The following is a 23224-nucleotide window of genomic DNA, read 5'->3' as shown; positions in this document are numbered from 1 at the left end:
TCATTTGGAAAAGAGAATACATTATATTAAAAAAAATGTAATGATAAACAAGTTGTGTTCTGGTGGCCTAAATTCTTTAGATTTCACTTCCTTAAATGTGTCTTTTAAAATCAAATGGATCAAACTCTTTTTTAAAAATCCCAGTTCAATTTGGAATTTTATTACCAACCATATCTTTAACTCACTTGGAGGAATGCACTTTCTGCTAAGATGCAATTACAATATCTCTAAATTACCGATTAAACTCTCCAACTTTCATAGTCAACTCTTATCATCTTGGTTAATGATATACTCTCACAACCTTTCTCCCCATAAATATCTCATTTGGAACAATCAGGATATTAAATTTAAGAACAAATCATATATTCAGAAATGGGTTGATAGAAATATTTTACTTGTGAGTCAATTACTGAATGATAATGGTCAATTATTTTCTTATAAGGAATTTTTGTCTGTTTATGATTTTCCTGTCTCTCCAAGAGAATATGCTGTAGTTTTTGATGCGATACCAGATGGAGTGAGAAGGTTATTGGTGTCTGCTCCTAAGGGTAGAAATTGTATTATTCCAGAACTAAATCCCGGTAGCATATACATCGGTAACATCTGTCCTTTATTGAGTGATAAAGCCACAAATCAATGTATTAGACAAATCATTCAAAGAGATATTGTTTCCAAACCTGCAGCTGTATTTTACTGGAACAATATTTACAATGATATAGACTGGAAAAACACTTGGATTCTATCAAGGAAATTTATTATTACTAATAAGATAAGAGAAGTTACTTTTAAGTTGATCCATAGATGTTATCCGGTAAAGACATATCTGGTTAAATTTAAAAAAAAATTATGATACTCTTTGTACTTTTTGCAGCAATGCAGAGGAAACAATATGTCATTTATTTTGGGAATGCACTTATACACATGTATTTTGGATTGATCTAAATAATTTTATAAACACCAAAATTGATCCCTCATGTAAACAGAAGTTTCAACATATTCTATTTGGCCTCTCACATACTGATAAAATAAATCCAGGGAAAAAATATATTATTAATCTTCTGATTATTTTTGCCAAATTTCACATACATTGTACAAAATTTTCTCAACAGCGTCCAAACATATTTGCTTTTAAAGCTTTGTTTTCCAATTATCTGGAGAATCTTAAGAACAGCACTAACTCCAAAGCGTGTAAAACACAAGATCTGTGTCAAATGTATAATTTCACTTGACTTACATGTTGTTTATTTATACCTTGATCACTTCCTTTTTGTATTTTTTTTTGTTATTTTGTTTACGTTTTCTCCTAAAGTATACCTTTTTGTTTACGTACTTGTATTTGTATACATAACTTGTTCAAGACACTGCAAGCTGTGGAATTTTTCATACCCTTTCTATATTCTACATTACTATGTATGTTTGTTGTTCAATTGTCTAAATAAATGATGGGAGGGAAAAAAAAAAAAAAGCGTGCAGACCCTGAATTGGGACACAGCCAAAGACTCTTTTACCTCCTTACCGCACAGACAGTTAGACGAGGTCATTTCAATACAAATAAATCCTTCAGAATGTAAAATGGTCATTATTGTAAAAAGATACTTCAATCATTATCTTGATTTTGCCTTACAGATTCAACTCACACATGTCACCAGCTCAAGTGAAGACTAGAGCTTATCTTTTATTTACACTTCTTTCCCATGTTACAACTTTATTGTGGCAATAAACATGACAATTATGAAACATACTAAGTGTAAAACACGTCGTCGGCTCACATGAAATTACTCCTGCAGTTGGTTTACAATGAGACAGAAATCAGTCGTTAAAAAATAATAACAAAATAAAAATCAGACAATACAATTTTAATTAAAAACTGATTGCTATGTTAATAGCTTAAAGTGGAAACAGCAGTGATGGCGATATTTAGGTACATGCACGTGGAACTTTTCAGGGACACTAACAACATTCCTCTTTCACAGTCTTGAAGAAGGAACTGAGGGAGAGCTGTCTGCTGCTGCTCGCTGCACTCAGTTTGTTCTTTTTAGAGCTCTGCGGCTTCTTGTTATCCATTATTCCCGAGTCCTTTTCCCTTTTTCCATCCTAAGACAAGCAGAGACAAACAGTTACGGTAGGATCACATAATAAATTATCTGAGCAGTTCTACAAATGTCGAGGCTCACCTTTGTGTTTTTTTCCTTCAGACTGTCCACAGAATCATAAAGCTTCACAATCTGCAGGAGATTTAATGTTGATGTTTCACACAAACACAATTAGATGCTTTTTTAAATACGTTACAGAAACGTGAGACAATCTTGACGACATTTTACACATTTATGTGGATTTTCTGTGACATTACTGGGGGACTTTTTGTTTATGGCTTTACATTCAGTTTTATTCGATCAGCCTTTGACCCGAAACATTTGTGTGTAGTAGCAGAACGAAACAGGAAACGTTTTTTATCTGACTCCACCAGTAAAAAAAACCTGATTTAAACTTGTCTGACTTCCCCTTTGAACATCTGCACTGAACCATGGAGCTCAAAACTGCAGTAGAATAGAATAGAATTCAACTTTATTGTCATTGCACATGCACAGGTACAGGGCAACAAAATGCAATTTGCATCCATCCAGAAGTGCTTTAGCCATGATATAGATATATTACAATATATATTAGCAATAATATAGATATGTAAGTATTAGGGATGCACCGATACCGATACTGGTATCGGGTATCTGGGCCGATACTGTAAAATGTGTGTGTACTCATACTCGTAAAAGTTAACCGATACCAACTTATTTCATTAATCAGAGGGTGGCTTGTCATTTCTGTTGTAGTTTTTTAGATTGGCCACTAGGGGGACATCCCGCGCTAAACAGGCACAGGGTTAGGCGAGTGAGACTGGCAGCTCCAGATAAAAAAGAGAAACTGGAGGCTGCTGTAGCTAGGCTAAACAAAATGTCAGCAGTGTGGAACAGCCAACTTTAACTCAGGTTTTGGAAAAGCGATGAAAAATGTCAAGAGAAAATCCACGGGCAGTTAAAATAACAGAGGCTCTGACTCATTTTATCGCTCTGGATGACCAGCCAATGCCGGTCGTGGAAAACATAGGATTCTTCTCAGCATACTCGAGCTGCGATATGAAATTCCCAACCGCCCACACATCAGGGAGATAATGGTGCCAAAAGTTTCTGAAGAGGTAAAGACAAGCAGTGTGTGCGCGACGTCAGTCCTTGGTTTAACGGCGCAGTGGACTGATGATCCACGGGCAGATGAGGAGTTTATTCGTCAATGCCGAATACTTTCGTTATTTTGTTTGTTTGTTTACAATATGGACACTCTGCAATAATTTAAAAGTTTATTTTGCTCTCAAACCTAATTTATATTTATTTGATTCCAAACAGAAGTGTTTATTTATTATTCTGAAAGCTCGAGACAGTGCCAATAGTTCAGTGATATTTTGTTAAATTACAATGTGGAGACTCTGCAATAATTTAACAGAAGTGCTTATTTTTCACTTGAAATTTTTTTGTGGTCATTTTTATTAAGATTTTATTTTTTATTGGCTGATAATGAAATAAAACCTGTCTTCCAATTCATTGCATGTGTGTGTGTGTGTGTGTGTGTGGTAGAAGTATCAGTTTTTGTACTCTGTATCGGCAAGTACTCAGATCCAAGTATCGTATCGTTTTGAAAAAATTGGTATCGTTGCATCCTCAGTGAGTATATTACAGTAAGAACGCTGCGTGTGTCAAACTGACTTTCATGTTGAGGCTTTTCACAGAGATGAGCATCCATCCATTCGCTTCCGCTTATCCTTTTCAGGGTCGCTGGAGCCTATCCCAGCTGTCATAGGGCGAGAGGCGGGGTACACCCTGGACAGGTCGCCAGTCTGTCGCAGGGCCAACACACAGGGACAGACAACCATTCGCGCTCACATTCACACCTAGTGGCAATTTGGATTATCCAATTAACCTATCCCCACAAGCTGCATGTCTTTGGACGGTGGGAGGAAGCCGGAGTACCCGGAGAGAACCCACACAAACACGGGGAGAACATGCAAACTCCACACAGAAAGACTGAAAAGCCTGATGTTGGAATTGAACTCAGGACCTTCTTGCTGTGCGGCAACAGTGCTAACCACCGTGCTGCCCTAGAGATGAGCAAATAAAAGCTTTTTGTTTGTTTTTTTTAATGAAGAGTGCATTTTTGTGGATAATCACAGGATGTGTTTGTGAATGAATCCCCGAGTGTCAGACTGTCAGAGCAGAGAGGAAGAACCCACCTGAACCGTGGCTCGTGTCATCACGTACCAGCACACAGCAAATTGAAAACACACCAACACAATCTTCTTCTCCCACCATCTGTTCTACTCAGATTTATCTGCTTGGCTCGGGGGGGGGGGGGGGGGGGCATTCTTGCTTATTTGTTTGGCGTTTTGTAATGTATGAAGTCACAGAAAGTTGTGACCGAACCGCAGTTTTTGTTCTTGTACCAAGCGGTACCTCAGTGTGTGGGTTGCCAGTAGAAGCTACACACTGCAACTGTTTAACTACTTTGTTTTTGCCTTTTATGAAAAGGTTTGTGGTCAATGTTATCATCAGCAGGTGATGATCTGAATCTGTTTGCATAGTGAAAATGAACTTTGACTGACAGCACGAGCCACTGCAGCCCTGTTTTCACTATATCCAATATATATTTGGAAAGGTAAAGGCAGGTTGTCATAGCATGCTTTCTCTAAGTGACAATCAAGTGCACTGTTATTGCTGCACAGACAGAATTCACTCAGTGCATAAAAAAACAACCACAAACCTTTTTCAGTCCTGTGGACACAGCAGCTCCCTGTAGAGCAGATCTAGTGAGCCACTGTGTGTTTTCAGTCAGTGTGTGTGTGTCCCTCTCCTTTAAACACACACTGTAAACCACATAAGTCTGGTGGATGTGGGAGAAGATGTGGACCACCTGCAAACAGCCAACCAGTGCAGCAGAGTTACACAAACAGCTTATTTCCTATTAGAGGCAGATGACAGCTGCAGCTTACCTCTCCCACATACTGGAACAGGTTTCCAGTTAAATGCGTTCCCAGTATTCTGCTGATTTCCTCGCAGAGCGCCCCCTTCTGTTTCTTCTCAGAGTTTTCAACCTCAAGCAGAAGACTTGGAAACTCCCACAAGCCTGCCAACAAACCTGCAGCCCACCCAGACAGATTTACTGACTTTTACCGTTTTTTATGTGTGTTTGAATCAAGCTGCACAATGACTGAGACATCCACCAAAATTATAGCCTGCATCCAGATCAATGCATCACTCCTAACACTAACAGTTTTCTCAGTGATTCAAGCAAGTCTCGTTATCAGGATACAATTGTGCACATTCTGCATCCAACGCTTGACCAGCACGAGCTGATGTTGCAATCAGTGCTAACCTTTGCTCGGCCTCTGTATGAGCAGGAACCTTTCTTCCCCGTCATCTCCAGGCCTCTTCACCACACAGGTAAGAGTTCGCTCCACCCGGGGTGGCTTCTTCGACGGCTTTCTGGGGAAGTTCTGAACACCCAGCTCATCATCCCAGGGCTCCGAGGGACACAGGGGACATGTTACACTGTTCGCTTCACATATAGAAAGATACTTTTAATTTCTGGACTACACAGACATCTGAGAGGTCTGAAGGGGAGGAGACTTACTGCAGTCTTCTATGTCAGGCAGCTCTGAAGTCTTTGTACCCAGCTTCCCCAAAAGCTTCTTAGAGTTTTGCTCTTGTTTGACAAGAACCTGTGCAGACACACAACATGCCTCGTGCCATTAACTGGAGAGAATCTTTTCTAATCTGCGTTAGCATCGTCTTCTTCTGTGTTCGCATAATCCTTAGTGGTACCAGTCGCAATTTGAAATCGTACCGGTACTGGTATCGGGTATCGGCCCCGATACCGATACTGGTATCGGGTATCTGGGCTGATACTGTAAAATGTGTGTGTACTCATACTCGTAAAAGTTAACCGATACCATGAACCGATACCAACTTATTTCATTAATCAGAGGGTGGCTTGTCATTTTTGTTGTAGTTTTTTAGATTGGCCACTAGGGGGACATCCCGCGCTAAACAGGCACAGGGTTAGACGAGTGAGACTGGCAGCTCCAGATAAAAAAGAGAAACTGGAGGCTGCTGTAGCTAGGCTAAACAAAATGTCAGCAGTGTGGAACAGCCAACTTTAACTCAGGTTTTGGAAAAGCGATGAAAAATGTCAAGAGAAAATCCACGGGCAGTTAAAATAACAGAGGCTCGACTCATTTTATCGCTCTGGATGACCAGCCAATGCCGGTCGTGGAAAACATAGGATAGCACCGTCTTCTCAGCATACTCCAGCTGCGATATGAAATTCCCAACCGCCCACACATCAGGGAGATAATGGTGCCAAAACTTTCTGAAGAGGTAAAGACAAGCAGTGTGTGCGCGATGTCAGTCCTCGGTTTAACGGCACAGTGGACTGATGATCCACGGGCAGATGAGGAGTTTGTTCGTCAACGCCAAATACTTTCGTTATTTTGTTTGTTTGTTTACAATATGGACACTCTGCAATAATTTAAAAGTTTATTTTATTCTCAAACCTAATTTGTATTTATTTTATTCCAAACAGAAGTGTTTATTTATTATTCTGAAAGCTCGAGACAGTGCCAATAGTTCAGTGATATTTTGTAAAATTACAATGTGGAGACTCTGCAATAATTTAACAGAAGTGCTTATTTTTCACTTGAAATTTTTTTGTGGTCATTTTTATTAAGATTTTATTTTTTATCGGCAGAGAATAAAATAAAACCTGTCTTCCAATTCATTGCATTTGTGTGTGTGTGTGTGTGTGTGTGTGTGTGTGTGTGTGTGTGTGTGTGTGTGTGTGTGTGTGTGTGTGTGGTAGAAGTATCGGTTTTTGTACTCTGTATCGGCAAGTACTCAGATCCAAGTATCGGTTTGAAAAAATTGGTATCGTTGCATCCCTAATCCCAACCTTGTGATAAGAGTGGCAGTGAGACTGCACGGGGCACTGGCTGCACAGGGGCCCTTTAGGGGTGCAGACTCGTGCTCCCAGCTCCATCATGGCCTGGTTAAAGTCTCCAGGTCTCTCAGGATCCACCAGCAAATTGGCCAGATCCCTTAAACACAAGAGAAATAAAAACATTCAAAAGCTTTCCGTTTATATATTATTTTGGTTTGGAGGTGAATCTCACCAAAGTGCCGCTGTCACTGCTGGACTTGTGCTGTCAGCTCCAATCGCCCTCAGGCGACACAGCACCCGAATGACATTACCGTCCACAGCTCCGGTAACCTACACAAGAGAGATCACATCACTATGAGTGATTAATAAGAGAGTACCTAAGAATTTGCTCTGCTGCAGATATCCACGTCTAATGACCCACCAGCTCCTGTGCAATAGAGCCTATAGCTGCAGCAGTGTAGCGTCCCACTCCAGGCAGCTGTTTGAGCAGGCTCTCAACCGTCTGAGGCATCTGTCCCTTTAGCTCTGACACCACCTAAAGAAACATATAATGAACACCCAAACACAGAAGGTGTGAGACTTCTCTGACTGTTTAGAAGTGTTAGATAAAGGGAAGAACACGATCACACCTTCTGTGCTCCTTCATGCAGCCTTCTTCCACGGGAGTAGTAGCCCAGGCCTGCCCACATCTGATTCACCTCCTACCAACCAACACAATCAGTACATTCAAATTAAAAACATCAGCATTTTAAAATCATTGTATGTGCATTTGCTGCTTTAAGGCATCACCTCTAGAGTGGCAGCTGCAAGATCCTGGACTGTGGGCCACCTCTGCAGCATAATAAATAGAAGCTTTAAGTTGCACACAATGAAATCAGTGTCACAAGAAGTGCACAAGAAAGCTACACGATGCACACCTTCATCCACTTGTTGTAATAGTCTTTTACTGTGGCAACCTGAGTCTGCTGCAGCATTATTTCTGAAACCCATACTGGAAAAAAGCACATCGCTTTAAGCAGCAGTTAAAGATGTGTACGTTTGTCAAGAATCCACCCAACTCTTCTCACCTCCATATGTCCTGATGTTGATGTCTGACTCTGTCGTAGCCTGTAGAAAGTAAAGAAAGACAAAGCTACAAATTTCCTCTGAGAAAAAGACTAAAAATACGACAGAAACCACCAGAACACTGACATGGCTGAACCGTTAACTTTGAACCAAACTTATTTCTATATCACATGTTACATTAATGTATATTAATGATGACAACGAAGTAGTTTAATATAGTTTCTTTTTACCAGAGTCCTCCATGGCAGCTCCCTCTTCTCCTTGTTGTACCAGTTAAGGAGTTGAGAGCGAAAGCGGACGACATCAGCAGGATCAGGGAAAGTGTGGTACGGAGATGGTGAGGAAGCATCTGTGGTTTCCTCTGGAAGACCAAAAACACAATTCTCACTCAGGCTAAAGAAACTGAAATCATATCTGTCTATTGTTCCGTTATTAAACGTTTCTATTGTATAATATAATAATTATGATTATTAGATTGAAACAAGCCCCATCAGACATTCATGCCATTTCTTGCAGCAGTATCAAACTTTACCAAACACGAGCCTGCAGCTCGCATCTACTGCTGTAAACTCTGAAGCTGCTTAAACAGTTTAGCATCATTTTTAGCATCACGGAAAGCGATGTGTTTACTTTCAAGTATGCAATGAAAGCTGAAATGTAGATCTCTCTACGACGAGATATTAAGTAACAGCAGCGTGGTTGGTTGCTACCTTGTTTCACTGCCGTCTTCTTCCGCTTCGGTAATGCGCTTTCTGCCACCTCCACTGCGGCTCGCTTGCCTTTCTGCATCGCTGACCGTAACCTGCTCATAATCAGAAATAATATAAAGCAACCGATTGTTTTTGTCCGCACAGCAGCACCAGACACGTTTGCTTCATGCATTCATTTCTGGCTCCCGCCACGTTAAGCAGCGACGGTCCCGGCTCATCCAATTAGCTGTGAGGAAACCCGTTACGTATGCTAACGTCAACTCCGGTGGGCGGGTCAAAATAAGATAGAATAGAATAGAATAGAATAGAATAATCCTTTAATTGTCCCACAAGGGGAAATTTGGTTGTAACAGCAGCCAAAAAGACAAATATACAAACAAACAGGACACTGAACAGAAACATACACAATTTTCTTACATATTTACATTAAGGACAATGGTTACTATAAACAGAGAGAACTGTACAGTTATTAAATTTAATAAAAATAATTACAGGTAAGAGGCAAACCAGGTTGTAGTGCGAATTGGTTAATTAACTAACTTATTGCAGTTACAGCATTGATGTAAACATCTGTGTTTGTTGGGAGCAGTTCAGATTGTACAGTCTGACAGCTGCAGGGAGGAAGGACCTGCGGAAACGCTCCTTTATGCATCTAGACTTCATTTCTTTATATTTTGCTAGAAAAAAAATGATAATAGGTGCAACGATTTATTGGAAAAATAGGCAAACATACATGGAAGTACAGCATATAAGTCAAAAACAGTCTTTAACAGCCTCCTTGTCATTTATTTAAGTAGCCTTCAGGAATAGTTTTCCAGGTTGCTTGAGCGAAATGCAAAGCTCTTCTCTGGCTCCCTTTCTGATCTGTGTCAAGATGATCCCACATTGCTTCAATAACATTGGAGTACAGTCTCTGAACCTGCAGCCAATCCATGATTTAGACAACCCTACTGTGTCTTTTGGCTGTGTTTGGAACCATTTTCATGTTGAAAAATGAAGCAGCTGCAAATCCGATTCTTTCCAGATGGCATCACCACAGCCCTACCCAAGGAGCTGCAGGTGTCCTTCTACACACACTGTGTTGAATCTGTACTGGCATATTGCACACCAGTGTGGGCTGCTCCAGAAGGTCATCAACACGACACAGAAGATCATCACCTGGTTGAGCCATTACCCTCAGGTAGATGGTACAGGACAATTAAAGCTAAAATGAGCAGACTGAAAAACAGCACATATCCTAGGATGTTGCAATAATAAATAACAAACAACAAATGAACAGTGTTTTGCCCCCTTTGACTCAAACACACCCAAACAGCAAACACACACAGCAAGTAATTATCAAAAGAGTTGCCGAGAGCCAGGGACCACTCATGAAGTGCTACAGAAACACTTGGAATAAGCATAAGTACTGCTGTCAACCACCATGGCCTGTATGCACACTCACCACATACGACTCCATTGCTTAAGCATGTCTAAGGTTTGCTGAAAAACATTTAGACAACCCTGTGAAATACTGGAAGGATATAATCTGGTCAGATGAGATTAAAACTGAACTCTTTGGATGCTGTAATACACACCATGTTTGGAGGTCAAATATGTCTCCAAAAACACCTTAACAACAGTTCACATCATGGTGTGTGGCTTTTTCCAGCATACGTTACTGGCACGCTTCATATTATTGAAGGAAGAATGAATGGAAAAATGTACCGAGACATTCTTGATAAAAATCTGCTGCCATCTACAAGGATGATAAAGATGAAATGAGGGCGGACGTTTCAGCAAGACAGTAACCACAAACACAGCCAAAGAAACTCACACTTGGTTTCAGAGAAGGAAAATAAAACTGCTAGAATGGCCCAGCAGTCACCTGACCTGAATCTACTTGAAGATCTACGGAAAGAACTAAAGTTCACAGAAGGGACACAAAGAATCTGTTGAGGATTCCATGTTGATAGAAACTTTAAAAATATGCTTAGAAATTGGTGACGTGTTTAATTGGTGTGTGTGTGAGAGAGAAAGTTTACTTGTGTGAAAATTGGAGACTTCTATCAGCTCACACACCAGTCAATTGAGTACTCCTCTCCCTTTGGGGACCAAAACACCGTCCCCAATTAGATTTCAGAATCAGAATCAGAATACTTTATTGATCCATAGGGGAAATTATTTTATAGTGCTCCATTATAAACAAACATTAACAGGGACAGACAATACACTAACTAAGAATAGCTCAATATATACAGGTACATATATATACATAAAAGTCACTTATTAATAAATAGCTGATAATGTTACCTCTAATAATGTTCAGCATGCTCTAAAACATGTTTTAATCCAAAAACCTTCTCTGTCCCCAAAAGTGACATTCTTCTGATATTTTATGTATGTGTATGATGTCTCCCTCACAAATTTTTCTCTACCTGTGTATAACTTGTGACCCGTGGTAGGTACCTATTTGAAATAGGACAGAGCCGTAGGCCCACAGTCAGTTTAAAAAAAAAAAAAAAAGTTTAATTTTTAATACAAAATAAAAGTAACAATGTAACAGCGGCACCTAAAAATAATTAAAAACTTTACCTTATTAAAAAACGATAAGTATGATTGCCCGTGAGACAGGACAAGCGCTGCGGGGAACCGTTTAAGAACAAATCGACATAGCACACAGGTTAAAAAGGAACGGCAACTCACACATGACCCCAAATGGGCAAAACACTATAGAAAAAGGCAAATCTTCAGTGCCGTCTTCACTCAGGCCCACCGCTGGGCATGCAAAAGCGGTGAGACAAAAAAAGGACTTGTTTTCCCTGCAGCGCCTTCACTGTCTGCGACAATAATATATATATATATATATGTTTATGTTTATTGCTTGATTAGCATTCAAATATCTCAGTGAAGACAGAACAAAGATTTACCACAAAGCAAGAAAGCATGAGACAAGGCTAATCAAAAGGTATTGGCTGAAGCATTTGCTTATTACGCCAACCCTTTTAACAAAAGATCTTTTAGCATGCAGCTCCTGTACACAGGGCTCGAAGCAAAGAATAAAATTCAATTCAATTCAATTTCATTTATATAGCGCCAAATCACAACAAATGTCGCCTCAAGGCGCTTCATAGATACAGAGAGAAAAGCCCAACAATCATATGACCCCCTATGAGCAAGCACTTTGGCGACAGTGGGAAGGAAAAACTCCCTTTTAACAGGAAGAAACCTCCGGCAGAACCCGGCTCAGGGAGGGGCGGGGCCATCTGCTGCGACCGGTTGGGGTGAGAGAAGGCAAACAAAGCAAAAACAAAACAAACAAACAAACAAACAAGAAAAAACACCACCACCTTAGTAAGTAACTACATCAAAGCAAAAGAATCAAGAGGTTTTCTGTTTTTTGTTTTTGTTTTTTTTGCTCTTTTCATTCTTGATATATATATTTTTCTAATACTCTATTTTAAACATATTTTTAAACAAGGAAAATGAACTACACCTTTTTAAATCACTGTCATAACTATTCCACAGGTTAACTCCTCTAACAGAAACACATCTCTGCTTTATATTTGTCCTTATCTTGTTTTTTTTTAAAGAAATCTGTTCCCCTTAAGTCATATTGACTCTCTCTGACTTTGAACAGCTTCTGAGTACTGGGGCAAAGCAAGTTATTTTGTGCTTTATACATTATCTGTGCCATTTTATATTCAACTAAATCATAAAATTTCAGGGTATTCAGATTAATAAACAAAATGTTAGTTGGTTCTATATAGTTTGATTGGTTTATAATTCTTATAGCTCTTTTTTGCAACTTGAAAATAGGAAGAGTGTTCGTTTTATATGCATTACCCCATATCTCCAGACAGTAAGTCATATATGGAAGCAACAGAGTACAATAGAGTGTGTATAATGATTTTTTGTTCAGGACATGCTTTGTTTTATAGAGAATAGCAATGGTTTTTGACATTTTTGTTTTCACATGGTTTATATGAGACTTCCAACTCAGCTTATCATCAATTATCACTCCAAGAAATTTATTTTCGTACACTCTTTCAATTTCAATTCCATTAACCCTGATTTTAGATACATTTTTCATTTGTCTAGTGACAAAAATAATCAATTTTGTTTTCTTTATATTTAATGATAACTTATTTACATCAAACCAGTTTTTTAATATATTTAACTCCTTTTCCGCTGTAGTCAGAAGCTGTTCTAGGTTTTTACCTGAGCAATACAGAGTGGTATCATCAGCAAACAATACACATTTTAACAGTTTGGAAATGCTACATATGTCATTTATGTATAATATAAATAATTTAGGGCCCAGCACAGAGCCCTGAGGAACACCACAAGTTACCTTCAACTGCTTAGATTTTACATTATTGAATTCGACATATTGATATCTGTCATCCAGGTAACTTTTCATCCACTTGTATGCTAACCCTCTTATGCCATATCTCTCTAGTTTATTCATTAATATAGAATGATCAATCATATCAAACGCCTTTTTTAAGTCTATAAAAACACCAACAGTATATTCCTTATTATCTATAGCATTAGATATCCCTTCTACAAGTTCCATCACTGCCATCGAAGTGGACCTTTTCACTCTAAAGCCATATTGGTTATCACTTAGGAGATTATGCTTCTCAATATATTTATCAAGTCTATTAACAAATAACTTTTCTAAAATTTTTGAGAACTGTGGGAGCAGTGATATTGGCCTATAATTGGTAAACTGACTTCTCTCTCCGTTTTTATGGATTGGAATAACTTTTGCTATTTTCATTTGTGAGGGAAATACACCAGTTTGAAAGGACAGATTACAAATGTATGCGAAAGGTTGCACTATATATTCTATAATACTTTTAACTAATATCATGTCAATACCAAAACAGTCAGTGGACTTTTTATTTTTAAATGTCTTCACAATGTTAATTATTTCTCTATGAGTTACAGCACCAATAAACATGGAGGACACATTCTGAGTAATATGTTTATTTAGGTCGTTATTATTTCTTGACTCTGGAATTTCTTTTGCTAAATTAAAGCCAACATTTACAAAGAAATCATTAAATTCATTTGCAATGTCTTTAGTTTTATCAAGCACAATATCTTTATCTTTTTTAAAATAATCTGGATAATTCTTATTTTTTGAGCCCTTTTTGATTATACTATTTAATATCCTCCATGTTTCTTGTGTGTTACTTCTACTTTGCTCCAATAATTTGTGGTAATATTCTTTCTTACTTGTTCTTATAATATTTACTAATCTATTTTTATATAACTTGTACTTTATTTCAGCATCTTTTGTCCTCTGTTTTATGAATCTCTTATATAGATTATTTTTCTTTTTACATGCATCTTCTATCCCCACTATATATATAGTGTTGGGAAGGTTACTTTTAAAATGTATTCCATTACAGATTACAGAATACATGCCCTAAAATGTATTCTGTAACGTATTCCGTTATGTTACTCAATGAGAGTAACGTATTCTGAATACTTTGGATTACTTAACATATTATCATGCATTTTACAACTACGTGAATGTACTATTGCTGTGTGATTCCGTAGTAAAGGGACCTCTGACTGATACGGTTTCGTGTCGGGCTCGTAGCTGAAAACTAGCTTTACTTTGTTGTCTGGGTCACTTTGCTAGCGAGAGACAGAGAGAGGCGTTGAAAGGCTGCTCCAACAGAGCTTATTGTTTTTGGAGGGAAACACGAACAAAGTGTACAGTCGAGTCTTAATAGCTTACTTACAGCTGGGCTCGTCTTCTTGGCTGCAGTGGTTATTATTATATTTACATGCTTCCAGCTCCCGTTTCTGCTCGATGACAGCTCGTACTTTTCCTTTTTCTCCCTCCCTCGCTCACAGACACATAACGGGTATGGCAGTCCATTCTCCCTGCAGCACGGACTACACTGCCCATGATGCTACATTCTGCATTCTACCTGTTAGCTTAGCACAACAACAACAACAACAGGCGCTCTCTCACCCAGGAAACACGCAGAGCGAGAGCGTCGCCCTGTAACCATGGCAACCGCAACGCTGCCGCCTGGAACAACAGAACGTAGCTGTCAAACAAAACCCAAACAGGCCTGACCCGCCACAATATGAAACAGGGAAGTACCGCAGTGTAATCCATTTATTTCAACAAAGTAACTGTATTCTAAATACCACCTTTTTAAACGGTAACTGTAACGGAATACAGTTACTCATATTTTGTATTTTAAATACGTAACGGCGGTACATGTATTCCGTTACTCCCCAACACTGTATGTATATATATATATATATATTTATCTGAGTCTTTTACATCCCTATCACTCCTAACTCTTCAAATATGGACTCTTGGTCAGGGTCCCTCTGCTTCACTTATAACACGCCGGGTACCCCTCTCGCGTCATGAATTAACTTGCAGGGTCCTCTCATTGAATACTATAGAGCACCCTAAACATTGGTAATTGATGACAACAGCCTGCTGCAGAAGAGCCTGTTGTCCCTATATTTATAGATTTCCGAAATCACATTGTAGTGACGTATACTGAACACAACAAATTATATAATGTAAACAACTACCTGAGAGAAACAGCAGATACAGCAGATGAATTAATTATAGGTTATTACTTTTGCATCAGTTGTTGCATTGATGGAGGGAGTGATGTATGCTGGAAGTAGGAGTTTTGGAGTGAAATGTTTCGTGTTTCATGCAATGCTCAGAAATCTTTTCCTTTTTTTTTTACTTTGTTACAGACACGTCTTCCTGCAGCTGTTAGCAGCACTTCAAATGAGCCATATTGCTCAAAGGGGCACAACTGTTGTTTCTTGTTTTTGCACTCAGGAAAAATGCTGCTGTGTTCAGACAACAAATACAGAGTTTTGCACATCATTACCCAACTGTGACTTAGTGTTCTATCGAAATTTAAACCGAATCAAGGCAGGAGATCAGGCAGAGTATAAGAGAGCCCGCTACGAACTGCAGAAGTCCATCAGAGCAGCAAAGCGGGCCCACTCACAACAATTTGAAGGCTACTACCTCAACAACAACACGCACAGGGAATTAAAGCTGTCGCAAACTACAGGGGAACCACAACAACCACAGACCCCTGAGACACCACCCTTCCAGACAGTGGCGGTCCTAGCCTGTTTGGCGCCCTGGGCGAACACTCCCTCTGGCGCCTCCTCCCACACACACACAAAACATATTAAGGATTGTACATTAACATAAAACTGTTGTACACACACACGCATATGAAGAGAGAGAGAGTATGCATCGTATGCAAACAGCTACTATCAGCCATAGTAGCCGTTTGCTGTCAATTAGACAGCAGTCTTTACTCTAATTATTAGAGTAAAGACTGCGAGCCGCGCCCTCTCATTCAACGTCAGTGTCTGACCTCACAAATGTGCTTCTGGAAGACTGGTGAAAAAACACACTCCTAAACCTTTATTAAAGCCTTCTCAGAAGAGCTGAAGCTGTTATGGCTGCAAAGGGTGAGTGGATGTCATATTTAACCCTATGGAAAAAGAATAGGATGCCACTTAAGTTCATATGGCTGTAGACAAAGTATATCCACACTCTAACACAAGTTTCTATAAACTCTGCTGAGTAACTCTGTGGTGTGCTTCTTCCTCCTGCGCTTCCTGACTCTAACCTTTTACATTTTTATACAATCCCAGCAGTCTGTTGTGGTACATGAGTTCCTCCTACTCTACATTTACCTAATAAAAAGAACATATTTCTATTGAGCGGTTTTTATTTGCTGTGTTAAGACAGAATACAAACTCCTCAACCTTTGCATTTATTTACTTTTTACAGGACACTAATTATTTTACATACCGACATCAAGAATTATGTGATATCTTTTGGTATAAAAAGTGAAAACAATGCAAAAACACCTAAATGTGGGGACCCTACTGCTCACATAGAATGTAATAAAATGCCTATTTAAATATTGCTATATGAGTAAACACACAATGTGACAGACCACAAGTCTTTGCTGTCACTTTTGTTTGTGCTGCATGTGTTGGCTCATGTAGAAGTACAGTTATACAGAAGAGTGGCAAAATTTATTGCCCAACAATGTGACAGACTGATAAATTTAAACAAACTCGTCCTTTCAAGGTAAAGCTGCTAAAGGTGGTTCTACAAGCTACTGAATCAGAATCACAGGGTGTATTTAGGTTGCTTTTATAATGTACTTATCCCTCCTGATAGTTTTTTTTCTTTTTACTAGTTCTGCTTTTGGTTAGTGTCCTCGTCGCTCTGGCTGGAGTGAGACGTTACTTTACGCTCATCGGCATTGCACAGGTAGTCAAACATCTCTAGGATGACACATCTGTACATGCCATCACGAGATCCAAGCGTAGTTTCAAGGCAGCACAATGTCTTCCACCAATCACCCCCCACCCCTCGTAGCAGATGACTACCCCTGCTTGAGCCTGGTTACGCGGGAGGTTTCTTCCTTTTAAAAGATATTTTTTCCTTCCCGTTGTCTCATAGAAGGTCATCGGATTGTTAGGGTTTTCAATAAGAGGCACCCTGTAAAGCAACAGTTGAAGTTGATGTGAGATATGGATGATGCAGAAAGATATTAATTTGCAGGATATTAGCAAGATAATTTTTCCAATGACTAAAGGAGACCAAAAAAACCCCTAAATTTGGCAACATCTGCTGTTGCTGTTTTGCTTACAATATTTGGATTTCACCGTCCAAGGCAGTCAGAACCAGGAGAGTCTGTTTATGGAGCAACACCGGCCCACCCATACCAATGCCCGCCACTTAGTGTGTTGGCCGCTGTCACACTGCCAGCCAGTCTCCACTCATGACAATGCGTGCCCTCACGAAGGACTGGCAATATCGTCATGGCCCAAGAGCTGACAATAGAAAATGTGCATCAACGTTCACTCATGCACATGCATGCGTGTGTGCATGTTCACATATACACGCATGCTTGTGAACATGCACACATTTACCCTTGTGTGCATGAGTATGCACAGCATTCCTCCCGTTGGAGGGTTTAGATTAGCTGATTGCATCATTGAGTAACAACTAACCGTTGAAGGAAAGGGAATGACACAAAAACTTCTTGTATTCAGAAACTGTGTTCAACTCGATTCTTGGCTGAAGGCTTTCTAGCAGTTGACTCTTTTATATCATTCCTCCATTAAAAAGCAGACTAGAAAACCATAGCAGAAGCAATACCCTGTAGCTCAGTAGTTTCTATGTTAATGTTATTTCCTGGATGACTATTAAGCAACCTAACATCCAAATGTTATTTTAGGCACTACAGAAAATGTGATCGGATTAGTTCTTCACAGTTTGTATTCATTATAACTGTGATAAAGTTCATAGTGCATATTCATTGTTGAGATGAGGAATTTCCAGAGATAGAAGTACATGCTGCATCTGCAATGCAGCATGTACTTCTATCAGTGCTAAACAGTCATTCATGTAGCTGCCCACTTGGAATTACCACTCATGATGCAGAGAGCTTCGACTGATGCAACTTTATTCTCTCCTCTTTTAAACCACCGACAATATGGCACCGTGAAAACTATAAGGATGCACAAACAAATGTCATTAGAACATTTTAGTAGAAATGAAGAAATTCACATTTTACATCATAGAAAATTATTTGTTGAACTCAAATCATGACATTAACATAAATCAGCACCTTTAAACAATTTATGTCACAGCATTTAACAAATTAAAATAAAGACAACCTGTCTCTTAAATAAAATAAACAATCGTTTGCAATCATTACACAAACTTCTGCTTCCAAGGGTGCTAATCATGCTGAACCTGCTAGCAGCCTCCTCATCTCTTTGCCAGTCTTTCCACACCACAAACAAATGACATGCATGTACAAAACAAAAAGCAATTCAAGCACATTGTATAAACGTTCCCAAGTTATTGCATGTGACAGGTAAATAAAGTACATGGTTTTACATGAATATTTCCAAAAATAAAGGTTGTTCACTCACTCTGAAGCAACGTGTTTGTGTCCTTTCACTGAGAACAGAACAGGAAGTCGGGCACAATAAAAGAGGAAGTGCTAAGGTACTCTTAAAAATAAAAGCGCAGGGTAAAGTGGCCTTGCCGGTGTTGTGCCAAAAACTGATTGCTTGTATTTAAACTACTATAAATAACTTGCTGGTCTATAATATGTGAAACATGTGTCAAATGTATCCCTCATGAATGACATAAAGTCATCTTGAGCAACAAACAACATTCCTGTAACAAGGTAGAAGCCGCAATCAGTTTTTGGCAGTGACTTTATGTATCCTTTATTTATGTCTGTGAAGGTTCTCAGTGGTGCACATAAAAGTCAACAATAAAAAAGTTATTGTTGACTTTAAATCTGGCCAAGAGGACAGCTGAAATTGCAACAAATGCAAAAATAGTTATGTAAACATATTTTAAGTGGACAATAGGGAGCTGATTGATTATAATGTAAGTACAATAACACAGTTACAAAGATACTTGAGAAACAGGTAATTTTTTTAAATTTTATAAATAACCTGTTGTAATACCTGTTCACCAAAGTCTATTTACCAGCATACGTTACGATATTACACATAAAAAACACACGGAAACATTGGAAATCACTTTTTGGCACAACACCGACATATACAATTCATATTCTTCACTCAGGAAACCAACATTGACTAAACTCAAAAAAAGAAGCCACACAGACTCTTCAGCGACATATTTTTCTTAAAAACACTTTACACAAACTATTCAATTTACAATTTAAACACACCATGTTTAAAAGCTTCCTATTGGTTGATATCTAAAAGTGGAAACTGGAAACACCCACAAAAAAAGAAGAAGAGTGACAGAATCAAAGAGACCAGAAAAGAAAAATATAACCACCATCTGCTTTGCAGTTTTGCTGACTGCAAGATAAAGTCATCTAGCATGTTGTTTTTGTGTGCGGCTCTAATTCATTTCAATTCAATTCAGTTTTATTTATATAGCACCAAATCGCAACAAAAGTCGCCTCAAGGCGCTTCATAGATACAGAGAAAAACCCAACAATCATATGACCCCCTATGAGCAAGCACTTTGGCGACAGTGGGAAGGAAAAACTCCCTTTTAACAGGAAGAAACCTCCAGCAGAACCAGGCTCAGGGAGGGGCGGGGCCATCTGCTGTGATTGGTTGGGGTGAGAGAAGGACTAATGTCTGATATTGTTCATTCTTTGAATCCAAGTCTATACCAGATGTTTCTTTTCCAACTTTGAGAAATGATTAAAAAGCATGAAGAGCACAATCATCATCACTGAACACATTAAAGCTGGCATTCAGTGAACCGTGTAGGCTCTGTCTTTGAATCTGACTAAAGTCTGTGTAGGTTTTCAAATGTCTCACATTCCTTGTTTGCAAACAGCTGGAAACTGTCTTGGCAGTCACTGGGACTAAACATAGCCTGAGCAGTTATGAACAAGACTCTTTGCCTTAACTGTAACTTCCAGTTACTGTAGGTGTGCCTGGCTACAGTTTCCCATCAGATTTGCATAGTCAGAACTTCACAGCACATCTCGCCACAATTGTCAGTTTGCATGACAAACCAAATCTGGGAGTGGCTGATGCATTCATCTACATGCTGCAGAGAGGCTATACTTCCATCTAGACAGTAACAGCTGCTAGGCTTTTTTGATTTCTTAAGTGCGATTCGGCCATTTGGTGATGTCTCCATTCCCGTTCGCCTTGGATGCCTCAGACTTGGAAATACATCAGAGATGAGCAGGAGCAGGAGTACAGCACAGATTTGTTGGATTTTGTGGAGAGGTATGGGAGAAATCCCAGATGTGAATAGGCCAGAGAGATGGTGATGTTGATGTGATGTGGGGAAGTACCAGTACCTGTGGGGGGGCACTCCCACTAGGTTTAAATCTGGGACTCTCCACCATTTGACCTTAGAACTGAAGAAGCTTCTCGGATGAAGGTGAAACGTCTTCAAGCAACTTACAGAAGTCCAGATGCTTTTCTTTGCAAGCTCCACTCCGAGCATTTATCCATGTACACATGGCCAGGTTGGGCCATGATTACCTGCTGACGTCTGAGCATCAGAATGAGGAAGAAATGTGATTAAAGTCACTTTGAACGCGTCGTGATTGTTGGTGCCAGACGGGCTGGTCTGAGTAGGGGAGACCGGGGATAGTTGTAACATTTTTGACATTTCTGTCTGTAAATTGGAGCTCTTTTAAGGTAGTGGATTCAAAATGTAATGCAAAGTATTTACATGTCTCTGCTATTAAATAGTGCAGCTATTTTCTCTGCAGCACAATGACCCATTGCATGGTATGGTCTCAAACACAAAGAGTGAAATGTTACAATTAACCCCATAGTCTGGGTTAGTTGTAACATATCCTGGGGTGAAATGTAACACAATGAAATAAGGGTACTAACAAAACATTAACATGTAATCTTTGTTTATTCAACACATGAATGCACTTAGAGCCATTTATGTAGCTATGTGTGTGTGTGTGTGTGTGTGTGTGTGTGTGTGTGTGTGTGTGACAGAATGCAGAAATCTAGCTTTTGAACATATTCCAACCCCCCCAAAAAGACAAATTATGGAATTTTCTGCAACTGAATATTTCATTAATTTTGGTTGGTCTTCCTTGAGTTTGGCCTCATTGGCTCAGTGGGCATTATAACCTACAACTCTTGCACCAACTTTTGAACATAACAATGAAGCTGAAAAAATGTAGTTGTTCACCAGCATCGCAATTCCATTACTTTTTTTCATGGCTGACCTTGGTGTGGTTTGCAAAGTGCTTCAGAAAGATGAGGAAATCTGTTTCTTGCACCCATCCTGATTTATTTCCACTACCAATACTTCCTACTGGTCCATCTCTGACACAGTGGTCTGCATAATGTATGTGTGGGAACACAAACAGTGGAGGAATTGTGTTGCCAATGGCATTAACCGCATATACAAAAGCGACCAGTGAACCTCTCTCTGCTGATGTCGTTGCCCCAACTTGTTTAATATAAGTTAAAGTAATAGTGTGGTAAGTAGTAACATCTGCATTATTGTTACAACTGACCCAGACTCCTGTAGCTATGAACTAGCTAACATTACAGCCAACGGCTAAAACATTAGCACTAAAGACCTACACAGAATATATCCCCATAGACATACAAATAACATAATTTAAGTTTGATGAGTTTAACTGCAAAGCAGATAATGCTATTAGAAATTGAAATAAAGTAGAAAAACTTACTTTTTGGCATACAAATGACTTTTTTTCGTGTTAAATTGTCTGTGTTTGACAAAATATGCTGATTTTTCACATGTGATAGCAGAACTGAATTGGACATGTACAGGATGAGTCACATCATTTGAAACTTAGCCCTGATTGGAGAAATTGGAAGTGTTACAACTGACCCACGTTACAACTATCCCCGGTCTCCCCTATTTCAAAAGCTGCTGATCCTGGGATTCCCCTCAGAAACACCCATCTCTGGAATTTACAGAGATTAGTCCGAAAAAAGAAAATATCCACTGTGCGTGAATTCTCTGCGTGAAAAGTCCGCAATAACTGTCCCACCAAATGAGGTGACCGGAGGGTAGATGCACATCTTGTTACACGAGAGGGCGGCAAAGAAAAAGAAACCAAAAGCACGCAGGCCGTGACGTGACAAAAAAGAAATAGAGCTCTTGCTCCGCATCTGTAATGTTATAATAAAAGGCGCGCATCGTCTGCGCAGCGCGTCGACGCTTCAAAACATTCACACGGACAATGAATGAAGGCACCACCATTATTACCGTGTTATGAAGTTCCGTTAACCGTCCCGCCTATGAGCCGACGAGCAACCGTCCAATCAGGCCGCCTCCTCCTCTTTGGAAAGAACCTCTGTCGTTGATGTTCACGAGCTCTGGATTCATCCGAGAGGCTTTTTTAACCTGAGAGGAGCCTCACCCCACGGTGACTGCGCGATGTTTCTAACGAAAATCATCCCCGTGTCTCGCCCCCTCTTTCATCCTGTAACCGGTTAAAAAACGGAAATACAAACTCGAATTACTTTTGAAAACGAGCGGGAACTGCCAGTAAATGCATCACATGCTTGAAATCACGCGTGGAGGCGACATTTATTTTTTCTTTGTTTTCTTTTCTCTTTTTTTTTTTTGCTGTTTTTCGGGGGATTTTCAGCTCGAGTCGTTTAAAAAATGCGATGCCTCGCACTGAACAGCAGGAGGAAGGTGTGCTACGGTTTTAATCTCATTTAACGTAAGTTTCTATATTTATCTATTTAATTATTTTGTGTCTTTGCTCACTTTTTGTTATTCAGACATCATTGTCGCAGTTCTGGCTTTGGTTCCGTTTTTTCAGGCTGCAGGTGGCTTACTGTATACCTGACATATAGATATTGTGAAAAGGCTCCATGCAGCTTTTTCCATAAACAGGCCCAAACATCACATCAATAAAATGTCTGCACGCAGGAAAATCAGCAGGGGAGCAGAAAAAATAGGC

The 23224-nt window shown here is 39.4% G+C and overlaps 1 protein-coding gene across 2 annotated transcripts; it reads right to left on the bottom strand.

Moving 5' to 3' along the window:
- Positions 1-1667: 1667 nt before the first annotated feature.
- mutyh (mutY DNA glycosylase) lies at positions 1668-22748 on the bottom strand. 2 transcript variants are annotated; one of them, XM_087836352.1, is made up of 16 exons: positions 22519-22748; positions 8754-8845; positions 8274-8404; positions 8046-8085; positions 7896-7969; positions 7768-7809; positions 7608-7679; positions 7400-7513; positions 7211-7308; positions 6991-7135; positions 5674-5761; positions 5416-5598; positions 5033-5178; positions 4804-4953; positions 2175-2225; positions 1668-2094 (listed from the first exon to the last, which is right to left on the bottom strand). In XM_087836352.1, exons 2-16 carry the CDS (start codon positions 8830-8832, stop codon positions 1951-1953), a joined length of 1557 nt encoding a protein of 518 aa, XP_087692478.1. In that variant the 5' UTR covers positions 8833-8845; positions 22519-22748; the 3' UTR covers positions 1668-1950. The 2 variants fall into 2 exon arrangements, with proteins under 2 accessions (XP_087692478.1, XP_087692477.1); XM_087836351.1 differs by lacking the exon at positions 22519-22748 and having other exon boundaries at positions 8754-8935.
- Positions 22749-23224: the final 476 nt, after the last annotated feature.

Source organism: Neolamprologus brichardi, chromosome 23 (genome assembly GCF_056152115.1).
Source record: "Neolamprologus brichardi isolate AB-2024 chromosome 23, ASM5615211v1, whole genome shotgun sequence".
Taxonomy (NCBI): domain Eukaryota; kingdom Metazoa; phylum Chordata; class Actinopteri; order Cichliformes; family Cichlidae; genus Neolamprologus; species Neolamprologus brichardi.
The sequence above is the reverse complement of the archived record's forward strand: the minus strand, read 5'-3'. Positions and strand labels throughout refer to the sequence as shown.